The following is a 12500-nucleotide window of genomic DNA, read 5'->3' on the forward strand; positions in this document are numbered from 1 at the left end:
CAGGAAAGCTCCTAAGATTGCGAAACAAGACCCGTTTATGTTGATAAAATCTGTTAATCCGGCCTCCTCCCGGTATCAGACCGTTTTGTTTTCCTCCTAAAGAACTCCTGGAGGATTTTAGCACCGAGTTTCAGGCAGAAGCAGATGTTTGGAGTGGTGTTAACATGAGGAGGAATCCACTTGCTTGTAGACTTCCACTTCCACACAGTCTGAACTTGCTAGTTCCAGGACCAGGTGACATGGTGGACCAGGTCAAACCCAGCAGTTTTTGCTACTTCCAAACCACTCATCTTCACCTCGTTGCCGACAAATAGAGTAAGTTTCTTACAAGTATCGTTATCACTGGAGGAAGAGGAATCGCTAGAAATGCTTCACTACACACCGTAGGAGGATGCAATATCTCACTGGCGTCACAATGTAAACAAATACCATGAGTGGATCGACACCTGACATCCACCGCAATGATACCAAGTACAGGAGCGTATTTCGTTGATACTACTATGATTACGTTGATATTTTTTATCGTCACAAAATCTTTTTTTCATATTATGTTTATAAAATCGGTAAGTACGTCCCTGGACTTGATGACTTTTGAATATGACCAGGCTATGATACTGTAACTAATTGGTATCGGATCGATACCTAGCTGTGTGGTATCATCTGAAACTAATATAAAGTATCCAAACTAGAGAACAATAAGTGAACTCACCGGCATCACCGTTAATGAAGCGTTCTTGAATGTAAACAAACACCATTGGTGGATCCACACCTGACATCCACTGTAATGATACCAACTACAGGAGCGTATCTCGTCGATACTACTGATATTTTTTTCATCACAAAATCTTTTTTTCATATTATGTTTACAAACTTGGGGAATAAGTCCCTGGACACATGAGGACTTTCAATAAGACCAATGTATGATCCTGTAACTACTTGGTATCAGATCGATACCTAGCTGTGTGGTATCATCCAAAACTAATATAAAGTATCCAAACTAGAGAATAAGTGAGCTCATCGGCATCACCGTTAATGAAGCGTTCTTGAATGTAAACAAACACCATTAGTGGATCTACACATGACATCCACTGTAATGATACCAAGTACAGGAGTGTATCTAGTCGATACTACTATGATTACATTGATATTTTTTATCGTCACACAATCTCCTTTTCATATTATGTTTACATACTCAGGAAATAAGACTCTGGACACATGAGGACTTTGAAGACGACCAGTCTATGATCCTGTAACTATTTGGTATCGGATCGATACATAACTGTGTGGTATCATCCAAAACTAATGTAAAGTATCCAAACTAGAGAAGAATAAGTGAGCTCAGCGGAATCACCGTTAATGACGTCGTTCTTGAATGTAAACAAACACCATTGGTGGATCTACACCTGACATCCACTGTAATGATACCAAGTACAGGAGTGTATCTAGTCGATACTACTATGATTACATTGATATTTTTTATCGTCACACAATCTCCTTTTCATATTATGTTTACAAACTCAGGAAATAAGTCCCTGGACTTGATGACTTTTGAATATGACCAGTCTATGATCCTGTAACTACTTGGTATCGGATCGATACCTAACTGTGTGGTATCATCTAAAACTAATGTAAAGTATCCAAACTAGAGAATAAGTGACCTCATCGGCATCACCGTTCTTGAAGCCGTTCTTGAATGTAAACAAACACCATGGGTGGATCTACACCTGACATCCACTGTAATGATACCAAGTACAGGAGCGTATCTCGTCGATACTACTATGATTACATTGATATTTTTTATCGTCACACAATCTCCTTTTCATATTATGTTTACAAACTCAGGAAATAAGACCCTGGACACATGAGGAGTTTGAATATGACCAGTCTATGATCCTGTAACTATTTGGTATCGGATTGATACCTAACTGTGTGGTATCATCCAAAACTAATATAAAGTATCCAAACTAGAGAATAATAAGTGAGCACAGCGGAATCACCGTTAATGACGTCGTTCTTGAATGTAAACAAACACCATTGGTGGATCTACACCTGACATCCACTGTAATGATACCAAGTAAAGGAGCGTATCTCGTCGATACTACTAGGATTACATTGATATTTTTTATCGTCACAAAATCTTTTTTTCATATTATGTTTATAAAATCGGTAAGTACGTCCCTGGACTTGATGACTTTTGAATATGACCAGTCAATGATCCTGTAACTACTTGGTATCGGATTGATACCTAGCTGTGTGGTATCAACCCAAATTAATGTAAAGTATCCAAACTAGAGAATAAGTGACCTCATCGGCATCACCATTATTGAAGCCGTTCTTGAACGTAAACAAACACCATTAGTGGATCTACACTTGACATCCACCGTAATGATACCAACCACAGGAGCGTATCTCGTCGATACTACTAGGATTACATTGATATTTTTTATCGTCACAAAATCTTTTTTTCATATTATGTTTAGAAAATCGGTAGGTACGTCCCTGGACTTGATGACTTTTGAATATGACCAGTCTATGATCCTGTAACTAATTGGTATCGGATCGATACCTAGCTGTGTGGTATCATCCAAGACTAATATAAAGTATCCAAACTAGAGAACAATAAGTGAACTCACCGGCATCACCGTTAATGAAGCGTTCTTGAATGTAAACAAACACCATTAGTGGATCTACACATGACATCCACTGTAATGATACCAAGTACAGGAGTGTATCTAGTCGATACTACTATGATTACATTGATATTTTTTATCGTCACACAATCTCCTTTTCATATTATGTTTACATACTCAGGAAATAAGTCCCTGGACACATGAGGACTTTGAAGACGACCAGTCTATGATCCTGTAACTATTTGGTATCGGATCGATACATAACTGTGTGGTATCATCCAAAACTAATGTAAAGTATCCAAACTAGAGAAGAATAAGTGAGCTCACCAGCATCACCGTTAATGAAGCGTTCTTGAATAAAAACAAACACCAATGGTGGATCTACACCTGACATCCACTGTAATGATACCAACCACAGGAGCGTATTTCGTCGATACTACTATGATTACATTGATATTTTTTATCGTCACAAAATCTTTTTTTCATGTTTATAAAATCGGTAAGTACGTCCCTGGACTTGATGACTTTTGAATATGACCAGTCAATGATCCTGTAACTACTTGGTATCGGATCGATACCTAACTGTGTGGTATCATCTAAAACTAATATAAAGTATCCAAACTAGAGAATAAGTGACCTCACCGGCATCACCGTTATTGAAGCCGTTCTTGAATGTAAACAAACACCATGGGTGGAGCTACACCTGACATCTATCGTAATGATACCAAGTACAGGACCGTATCTCGTCGATACTACTATGATAACAATAATATTTTTTATCATTACAAAATCTTTTTTTCATATTATGTTTACAAACTCAGGAAATAAGTCCCTGGACACATGAGGACTTTGAATAAAACCAATGTATGATCCTGTAACTACTTGGTATCGGATCGATACATAACTGTGTGGTATCATCCAAAACTAATGTAAAGTATCCAAACTAGAGAAGAATAAGTGAGCTCACCAGCATCACCGTTAATGAAGCGTTCTTGAATAAAAACAAACACCATTGGTGGATCTACACCTGACATCCACTGTAATGATACCAACCACAGGAGCGTATTTCGTTGATACTACTATGATTCCGTTGATATTTTTTATCGTCACAAAATCTTTTTTTCATATTATGTTTATAAAATCGGTAAGTATGTCCCTGGACTTGATGACTTTTGAATATGACCAGTCAATGATCCTGTAACTACTTGGTATCGGATTGATACCTAGCTGTGTGGTATCAACCCAAATTAATGTAAAGTATCCAAACTAGAGAATAAGTGAGCTCATCGGCATCACCGTTATTGAAGCCGTTCTTGAATGTAAACAAACACCATTGGTGGATCTACACCTGACATCCACTGTAATGATACCAACCACAGGAGCGTATCTCGTCGATACTACTATGATTACATTGATATTTTTTATCGTCACAAAATTTTTATTTCATATTATGTTTACAAACTCAGGAAATAAGTCCCTGGACACATGAGGACTTTTGAATACGACCAATGTATGATCCTGTAACTACTTGGTATCAGGTCAATACCTAACTGTGTGGTATCATCCAAAACTAATGTAAAGTATCCAAACTAGAGAATAAGTGAGCTCACCAGCATCACCGTTAATGACGCCGTTCTTGAAACTAAACAAACACCATTGGTGGATCTACACCTGACATCCACCGTAATGATACCAAGTACAGGAGGGTATCTCGTCGATACTACTTTGATTACATTGATATTTTTTATCATCACCAAATCTTTGTTTCATATTATGTTTACAATCTCAAGTCCCTGGACACATGAGGACTTTTGAATATGACCAAAGTATGATCCTGTAACTACTTGGTATCGGATTGATACCTAAATATGTGGTATCATCCAAAACTAATGTAAAGCATCAAAGAAGAGAAAAATTAGTGAATATTAAATTTTAATAGAAGTGTAGATAGAATATGTTAAAACAGAACATAAGCAGATATTAACAGTAAATGAACAAGTGGGTTGATAATCAATTTTTACAGTTTGTCCCTCATAATAAGTGTATAAATGACACAATATGTTACTGCAGACTATTAAGGATACTTTGTTTGTTTACTTACGACTAAAAGACAAGTTGTCTAGTATGTTCAACATTTCATTTAAGGACAAACTTGCAATAATAAAACATATGTTTCATGTACCCTTAGACTTTTTGTTCAAATAAAACCAATATTGACATTTTTTTGTGTGTGGAAAAGCGCCCCTCCTGAAAATCTCCCTGGGCAACCATTCTCCAGAATTCCTCCCGATTTCCACCCAGACTACAATATGTGAATGCAAGGCATACTTGGTCAACAGCCATACAGGTCACACTGAGGGTGGCCGTATAAACAACGCCAACACTGTTACAAATATGCGCCACACTGTGAACCCACACCAAAAACACATTTAGAAATCCTCCCAATTTCCACCCAGACTACAATATCGGGGGCGTGCCGGTCCAGTCACATAATATCTACGGCTTTTCACACACACAAGTGTATGCAAGGCATACTTGGTCAACAGCCATTCGGGTCAAACTGAGGGTGGCCGTGTAAACAACGCCAACACTGTTACAAAAATGCGCCACACTGTGAACCCACACCAAAAACACATTTAGAATCCCTCCCGATTTCCACCCAGACTACAATATCGGGGGCGTGCCGGTCCAGTCACATAATATCTACGGCTTTTCACACACACAAGTGAATGCAAGGCATACTTGGTCAACAGCCATACGGGTCACACTGAGGGTGGCCGTGTAAACAACGCCAACACTGTTACAAATATGCGCCACACTGTGAACCCACACCAAAAACACATTTAGAATTCCTCCCGATTTCCACCCAGACTACAATATCGGGGGCGTGCCGGTCCAGTCACATAATATCTACGGCTTTTCACACACACAAGTGAATGCAATGCATACTTGGTCAACAGCCATACAGGTCACACTGAGGGTGGCCGTATAAACAACGCCAACACTGTTACAAATATGCGCCACACTGTGAACCCACACCAAAAACACATCTAGAATTCCTCCCAATTTCCACCCAGACTACAATATTGGGGGCGTGCCGGTCCAGTCACATAATATCTACGGCTTTTCACACACACAAGTGTATGCAAGGCATACTTGGTCAACAGCCATACGGGTCACACTGAGGGTGGCCGTATAAACAACGCCAACACTGTTACAAAAATGCGCCACACTGTGAACCCACACCAAAAACACATTTAGAAATCCTCCCGATTTCCACCCAGACTACAATATCAGGGGCGTGCCGGTCCAGTCACATAATATCTACGGCTTTTCACACACACAAGTGTATGCAAGGCATACTTGGTCAACAGACATACAGGCCACACTGAGGGTGGCCGTATAAACAACGCCAACAATGTTACAAATATGCGCCACACTGTGAACCCACACCAAAAACACATTTAGAATTCCTCCCGATTTCCACCCAGACTAAAACATCGGGGGCCTGCCGGTCCAGTCACATAATATCTATGGCTTTTCACACACACAAGTGAATGCAATGCATACTTGGTCAACAGCCATACAGGTCACACTGAGGGTGGCCGTATAAACAACGCCAACACTGTTACAAATATGCGCCACACTGTGAACCCACACCAAAAACACATTTAGAATTCCTCCCGATTTCCACCCAGACTACAATATCGGGGGCGTGCCGGTCCAGTCACATAATATCTACAGCTTTTCACACACACAAGTGAATGCAAGGCATACTTGTTCAACAGCCATACGGGTCACACTGAGGGTGGCCGTATAAACAACGCCAACACTGTTACAAATATGCGCCACACTGTGAACCCACACCAAAAACACATTTAGAATTCCTCCCGATTTCCACCCAGACTACAATATTGGGGGCGTGCCGGTCCAGTCACATAATATCTACGGCTTTTCACACACACAAGTGAATGCAAGGCATACTTGGTCAACAGCCATACGGGTCACACTGAGGGTGGCCGTATAAACAACGCCAACACTGTTACAAATATGCGCCACACTGTGAACCCACACCAAAAACACATTTAGAATTCCTCCCGATTTCCACCCAGACTACAATATCGGGGGCGTGCCGGTCCAGTCACATAATATCTATGGCTTTTCACACACACAAGTGAATGCAATGCATACTTGGTCAACAGCCATACGGGTCACACTGAGGGTGGCCGTATAAACAACGCCAACACTGTTACAAATATGCGCCACACTGTGAACCCACACCAAAACCACATTTAGAATTCCTCCCGATTTCCACCCAGACTACAATATTGGGGGCGTGCCGGTCCAGTCACATAATATCTACGGCTTTTCACACACACAAGTGAATGCAAAGCATACTTGGTCAACAGCCATACGGGTCACTCTGAGGGTGGCCGTATAAACAACGCCAACATTGTTACAAATATGCGCCACACTGTGAACCCACACCAAAAACACATTTAGAATTCCTCCCGATTTCCACCCAGACTACAATATCGGGGGCGTGCCGGTCCAGTCACATAATATCTACGGCTTTTCACACACACAAGTGAATGCAAAGCATACTTGGTCAACAGCCATACGGGTCACACTGAGGGTGGCCGTATAAACAACGCCAACACTGTTACAAATATGCGCCACACTGTGAACCCACACCAAAAACACATTTAGAATCCCTCCCGATTTCCACCCAGACTACAATATCGGGGGTGTGCCGGTCCAGTCACATAATATCTACGGCTTTTCACACACACAAGTGAATGCAATGGATACTTGGTCAACAGCCATACGGGTCACACTGAGGGTGGCCGTATAAACAACGCCAACACTGTTACAAATATGCGCCACACTGTGAACCCACACCAAAAACACATTTAGAATTCCTCCCGATTTCCACCCAGACTACAATATCGGGGGTGTGCCGGTCCAGTCACATAATATCTACGGCTTTTCACACACACAAGTGAATGCAATGCATACTTGGTCAACAGCCATACGGGTCACACTGAGGGTGGCCGTATAACCAACGCCAACACTGTTACAAATATGCGCCACACTGTGAACCCACACCAAAAACACATTTAGAATTCCTCCCGATTTCCACCCAGACTACAATATCGGGGGCGTGCCGGTCCAGTCACATAATATCTACGGCTTTTCACACACACAAGTGAATGCAAAGCATACTTGGTCAACAGCCATACGGGTCACACTGAGGGTGGCCGTATAAACAACGCCCACACTGTTACAAATATGCGCCACACTGTGAACCCACACCAAAAACACATTTAGAATTCCTTCCGATTTCCACCCAGACTACAATATCGGGGGCGTGCCGGCCCAGTCACATAATATCTACGGCTTTTCACACACACAAGTGTATGCAAGACATACTTGGTCAACAGTCATACAGGTCACACTGAGGGTGGCCGTATAAACAACGCCAACATTGTTACAAATATGCGCCACACTGTGAACCCACACCAAACACACATTTGGGGAGAACATCCGGACCGTAACACAACATAAACACGACAGAACAAATACCCAGAATCCTTTGCAGCACTAACTCTTCTGGGATGCTACTTTTCTGTTATTCTCTGTACTTTAAAGTTCAAATTTGAATGACAATAAAGAGGAAGTCTTAGTCTAAGTAGTTCTAGCTTCCTTATATATCCATGCTCTTGTCCTGGAATGTGATGTATCACCTATAACCCATCATTAGGACGGCGTGGCGCAGTGGTGAGTGGCCGTGCCAGCAACCAGAGGGTTCCTGGTTCAATCCCCACCTTCTACCAACCTCGTCACATCCGTTGTGTCCTTGAGCAAGACCTTGCATGGCAGCTCCCTCCATCAGTGTGTGTGAATGTGGAAATAGTGTCAAAGTGCTTTGAGTTCCTTAAAAAGGTAGAAAAGCGCTATACAAGTACGAGCCATTTACCATCAGATACTAAAGCCTACTACGAGCAAAAACTAGTAAAAAAACAAGGCCAGGGACTCCTGCTAATTCCACTAATGAGTTGTTTCATGTGTTCATTTGTCACGCACTTATTTGCGACACTTATCTGCCACACATGGAAGGCCTGTCCGGGGGAAATAATTGCCTACATTAAACGGGTCCCTGGTGCAAAAAAGGCCGGGGCCCCCTGTGCTACAGGAAGCAGATGCCTAGGATTTTTCCCCCCCTCCCAAAATAGAAAGAAAGAATACATTTAGTACAGGGGTCTCAGAGACCCGGCCTGCGAGACGTTATTCTGCGAGTTGTAAATGAATGGTGCTTGACGGCGTTGTGTGCGGAGCTGGAGGAATCCACCAATCACGGTGTGGTATGTGGCTCTGAAGGGCGGAACGTTGATGTCACTTGCATGATGCAAGCAGAGAAACGTGTTGTCGCTTTTCCACTAGACCCGCACGCGCTCTTCCTCCCGCGCTCGCTCGCCCACCTGTGTCTCTCTCTCGCTCCCTCCCCCGGCGCCGCTGTAACAGTCCGAGCCGGGGAGACAAGCGAATCCCGGTAGCTTCCGAAGCACTCCGCCGAAGGACCGAGCGACGATACAAAACTGTGGAGCCCCGGACCCCGGCGCTGATGCTCCCACAGAGAGTCGCCGGGCGAATCGGACGTGTAACACCTTAGTCGTGGTGTTAGCCCGCTCGGGGCTAATTGTGCTACTGTCGGGAACCTTTTTAGCTGAGAGAGCCATGAAAGCCAAATATTTCAAAATGTATTTTCCGTAAGAGTCATATAACATTTTTCAACACTGAATCCAACTAAATTCGTGCATTTTTCAGTATGACCAACATTTGTAGAGTCTCTTATTCTTTTTAACAACATTGTTATTCGAAAAGTTAACCAATAATAAATATAATACTTCTTACCATTAAAGCGACATCTTGAACAGGTGCGGTAGAAAACGGATGGTTGGATTAAAATGCATGAGAATGTCTTATAATTTGAACGTTATTTTTGAAACGGTGATTACCAGCCGAATTTTTACCTGCACCCTGCCTCCCGCTGTTTCCCACATCTAGAAAGCAATTAGCTACCGACTGCCACCTACTGATATGGAAGAGTATTACACGGTTACTTGGCATAGCTCGGTTGGTAGAGTGGCCGTGCTAGCAACCTGAGGGTTCCAGGTTCGATTCCCGCTTCCGCCATCCTAGCCACTGCCGTTGTGTCCTTGGGCAAGACACTTTACACACCTGCCCTCAGTGCCACCCACACTGGTTTAAATGTCACTTAGATATTGGGTTTCACTATGCAAAAGCGCTTTGAGTCACTAGAGAAAAGCGCTATATAAATATAATTATCTGAGAGCCATATGTAGTCATCAAAAGAGCCACATCTGGCTCTAGAGCCATAGGTTCCCTCCCCCTGTTCTAGATGTTGACATAGCAACATACAACCTTCTGCTACTGTTGCATGCTGGGTAGTGGAGTTCTCATATTCCAAAGCTCATGAGGTCCCAGTAAGTATGTGTATACATTGTTGCTGACTGGACAAATCGAATTATTATTGTTATTACCTATGACTGGTTTATTTATTTAATCCTCATTTTGTTCATTTATATTTTGATTTTATTTTGTGTTGAAAATAAAAATAAAACATTTAAAAATATATTTTTTTAAGACATGTATTCTTGCGGCCAAGCCTCACCCAGACTCTGCTTCCAGGCAAAGTGAGTTTGAGACCCCTGATTTAGTAAGAAAACTTACTCAGTTAACCAACTCAGTGGCCTAGTGGTTAGAGTGTCCGCCCTGAGATGGGTAGGTTGTTAGTTCAAACCCCGCGCCGAGTCATACCAAAGACTATAAAAAACGGGAGCCATTACCTCCCTGCTTGGCACTCAGCATCAAGGCTTGGAATTGGGGGTTAAATCACCAAGAATTATTCCTGGGCGTGGCCACCGTTGCTGCCCACAGCTCCCCTCACCTCCCACGGGGTAAAAAGAGGATGGGTCGAATGCAGAAGACACATTTCACCACACCTAGCTTGAACTACAGTACTTTGTTGGTACCGTATTTCCTTGAATTGCCGCCGGGTATATAGTACGCACCTGACTAGAATTACTGCCGGGTCAAACTCGTTTCACAAAATAATTAGCGCATGCTTAGCATTACCGCCGGCTCAGGATTAAACTCGTTTCGCAAAATATTATTTTTATTAGCGCATGTCTAGAATTTCCACCGGGTCAAACTCGTCACGTCACGGGTGACACTTTTCAAAAGGGAGGAGGCTGATTTCAATCATTTGAAATCGCATAAAGAGAAGAAGATTAAGAGCTATTCAGTAGGATTTAAGGTCCAAGCAATTGAGTATGCTAAAAAGAACAGTAAGCAGCTATGTTTTATTAATATACCGTAGCTGCGTGTGTCAAATAGGAGTCATTAAATGACTCCCGCCTCCTGGTGGTAGAGGGCGCTAGTGATCCTTCTTGCGACTACTTGGCTGCAGAAGAAGTGACAACAAGCAGCAAGAGCAGTTTATTTTTTCCTCTCGCTTGCACTTTTAACATGGAGGATTACATAAAGTGAATTGTGAATTATATTTATATAGCGCTGTTTTCTCTAGTGACTCAAAGCGCTTTACAAAGTGAAACCCAATATCTAATTTTTACATTTAAACCAGTGTGGGTGGCACTGGGAGCAGGTGGGTAAAGTGTCTTGCCCAAGGAGACAACGGCAGTGACTAGGATGGCGGAAGCGGGATTCGAACCTGCAACCCTTAAGTTGCTGGCTCGGCCGCTCTACCAACCGAGCTATACCACCATATCTAAAATAAAACAGTTTTCTAAACTGGACTTTCAATGGAAGGAGGAGGTAATAAAGGAAGATCTCCATCGAGATGGACAGACTTTTAAAACTGAAGAAAGATAAGGAAGACTTCTATAAACAAGTTTCAATGCTTTTGGTCAGAAGGAGCTGCGCATGGACTTCATTTATAAGTAAAGGTAAGACCATAATAACGTTTGTTTTATTAAATGTGCTTTTCATGATGGTATCCTTACATCACACTCAAATTTTTAAGCGCAGGCCTAAATTTACCACATGCCTTTGGTAAGTGCCGGAGTGAGAAGAGGTTTTAAATTAATTAGCGCCCCGGTGGCAGTTCAAGGAAATACAGTATTTCCTGGCTTTGAAGGGCCACATCAAATGAAGTGAAGTAAAGTGAATTATATTTATATAGCGCTTTTCTCTAGTGACTCAAAGCACTTTACATAGTGAAACCCAATATCTAAGTTACATTTAAACCAGTGTGGGTGGCACTGGGAGCAGGTGGGTAAAGTGTCTTGCTCAAGGACACAACGGCCATAACTAGGATGGCACAAGCGGGAATCGAACCTGCCACCCTCAAGTTGCTGGCACGGCCACTCTACCAACCGAGCTATACCGCCCCCGGGCCTCGACCTGGACACCTGTGATGTAGTTGATACGTCAAAATGAGGTTTTTTGTCAACAAGTCGACTCCAACTTTGATTTGCTTTTTTAAAAGAAGGCAGCATGTGGCTTTTAAGTCTCATCTTAAAACTCATCTGTATACTCTAGCCTTTAAATAGACCTCCTTTTTAGACCAGTTGATCTGCCGCTTCTTTTCTTTCTCCTATGTCCCCCCCTCCCTTGTGGAGGGGGTCCGGTCCGATGACCATGGATGAAGTACTGACTGTCCAGAGTCGAGACCCAGGATGGACCGCTCGCCTGTATCGGTTGGGGACATCTCTACGCTGCTGATCCGCTTGAGATGGTTTCCTGTGGACGGGACTCTCACTGCTGTGTTGGAGCCACTATGGATTGAACTTTCACAGTATCATGTTAGACCCGCTCAACATCCAT

At 42.5% G+C, this 12500-nt stretch overlaps 1 protein-coding gene and 1 pseudogene across 1 annotated transcript in view; one reads left to right on the top strand and one right to left on the bottom strand.

Moving 5' to 3' along the window:
• The window catches only part of LOC133553996 (plexin-A1-like), a 162813-nt pseudogene that overhangs the window by 114540 nt on the left and 35773 nt on the right, over nucleotides 1–12500 (bottom strand).
• The window catches only part of LOC133553997 (plexin-A1-like), a 648088-nt gene that overhangs the window by 7543 nt on the left and 628045 nt on the right, over nucleotides 1–12500 (top strand). Inside the window, exon 4 of the mRNA XM_061902321.1 lies at nucleotides 103–251. Within this exon, the coding sequence (XP_061758305.1) occupies nucleotides 103–251 (149 nt within the window). The remainder of the gene's footprint in view (nucleotides 1–102; nucleotides 252–12500) is intronic.

This window comes from Nerophis ophidion, linkage group LG06 (assembly GCF_033978795.1).
Source record: "Nerophis ophidion isolate RoL-2023_Sa linkage group LG06, RoL_Noph_v1.0, whole genome shotgun sequence".
Taxonomy (NCBI): domain Eukaryota; kingdom Metazoa; phylum Chordata; class Actinopteri; order Syngnathiformes; family Syngnathidae; genus Nerophis; species Nerophis ophidion.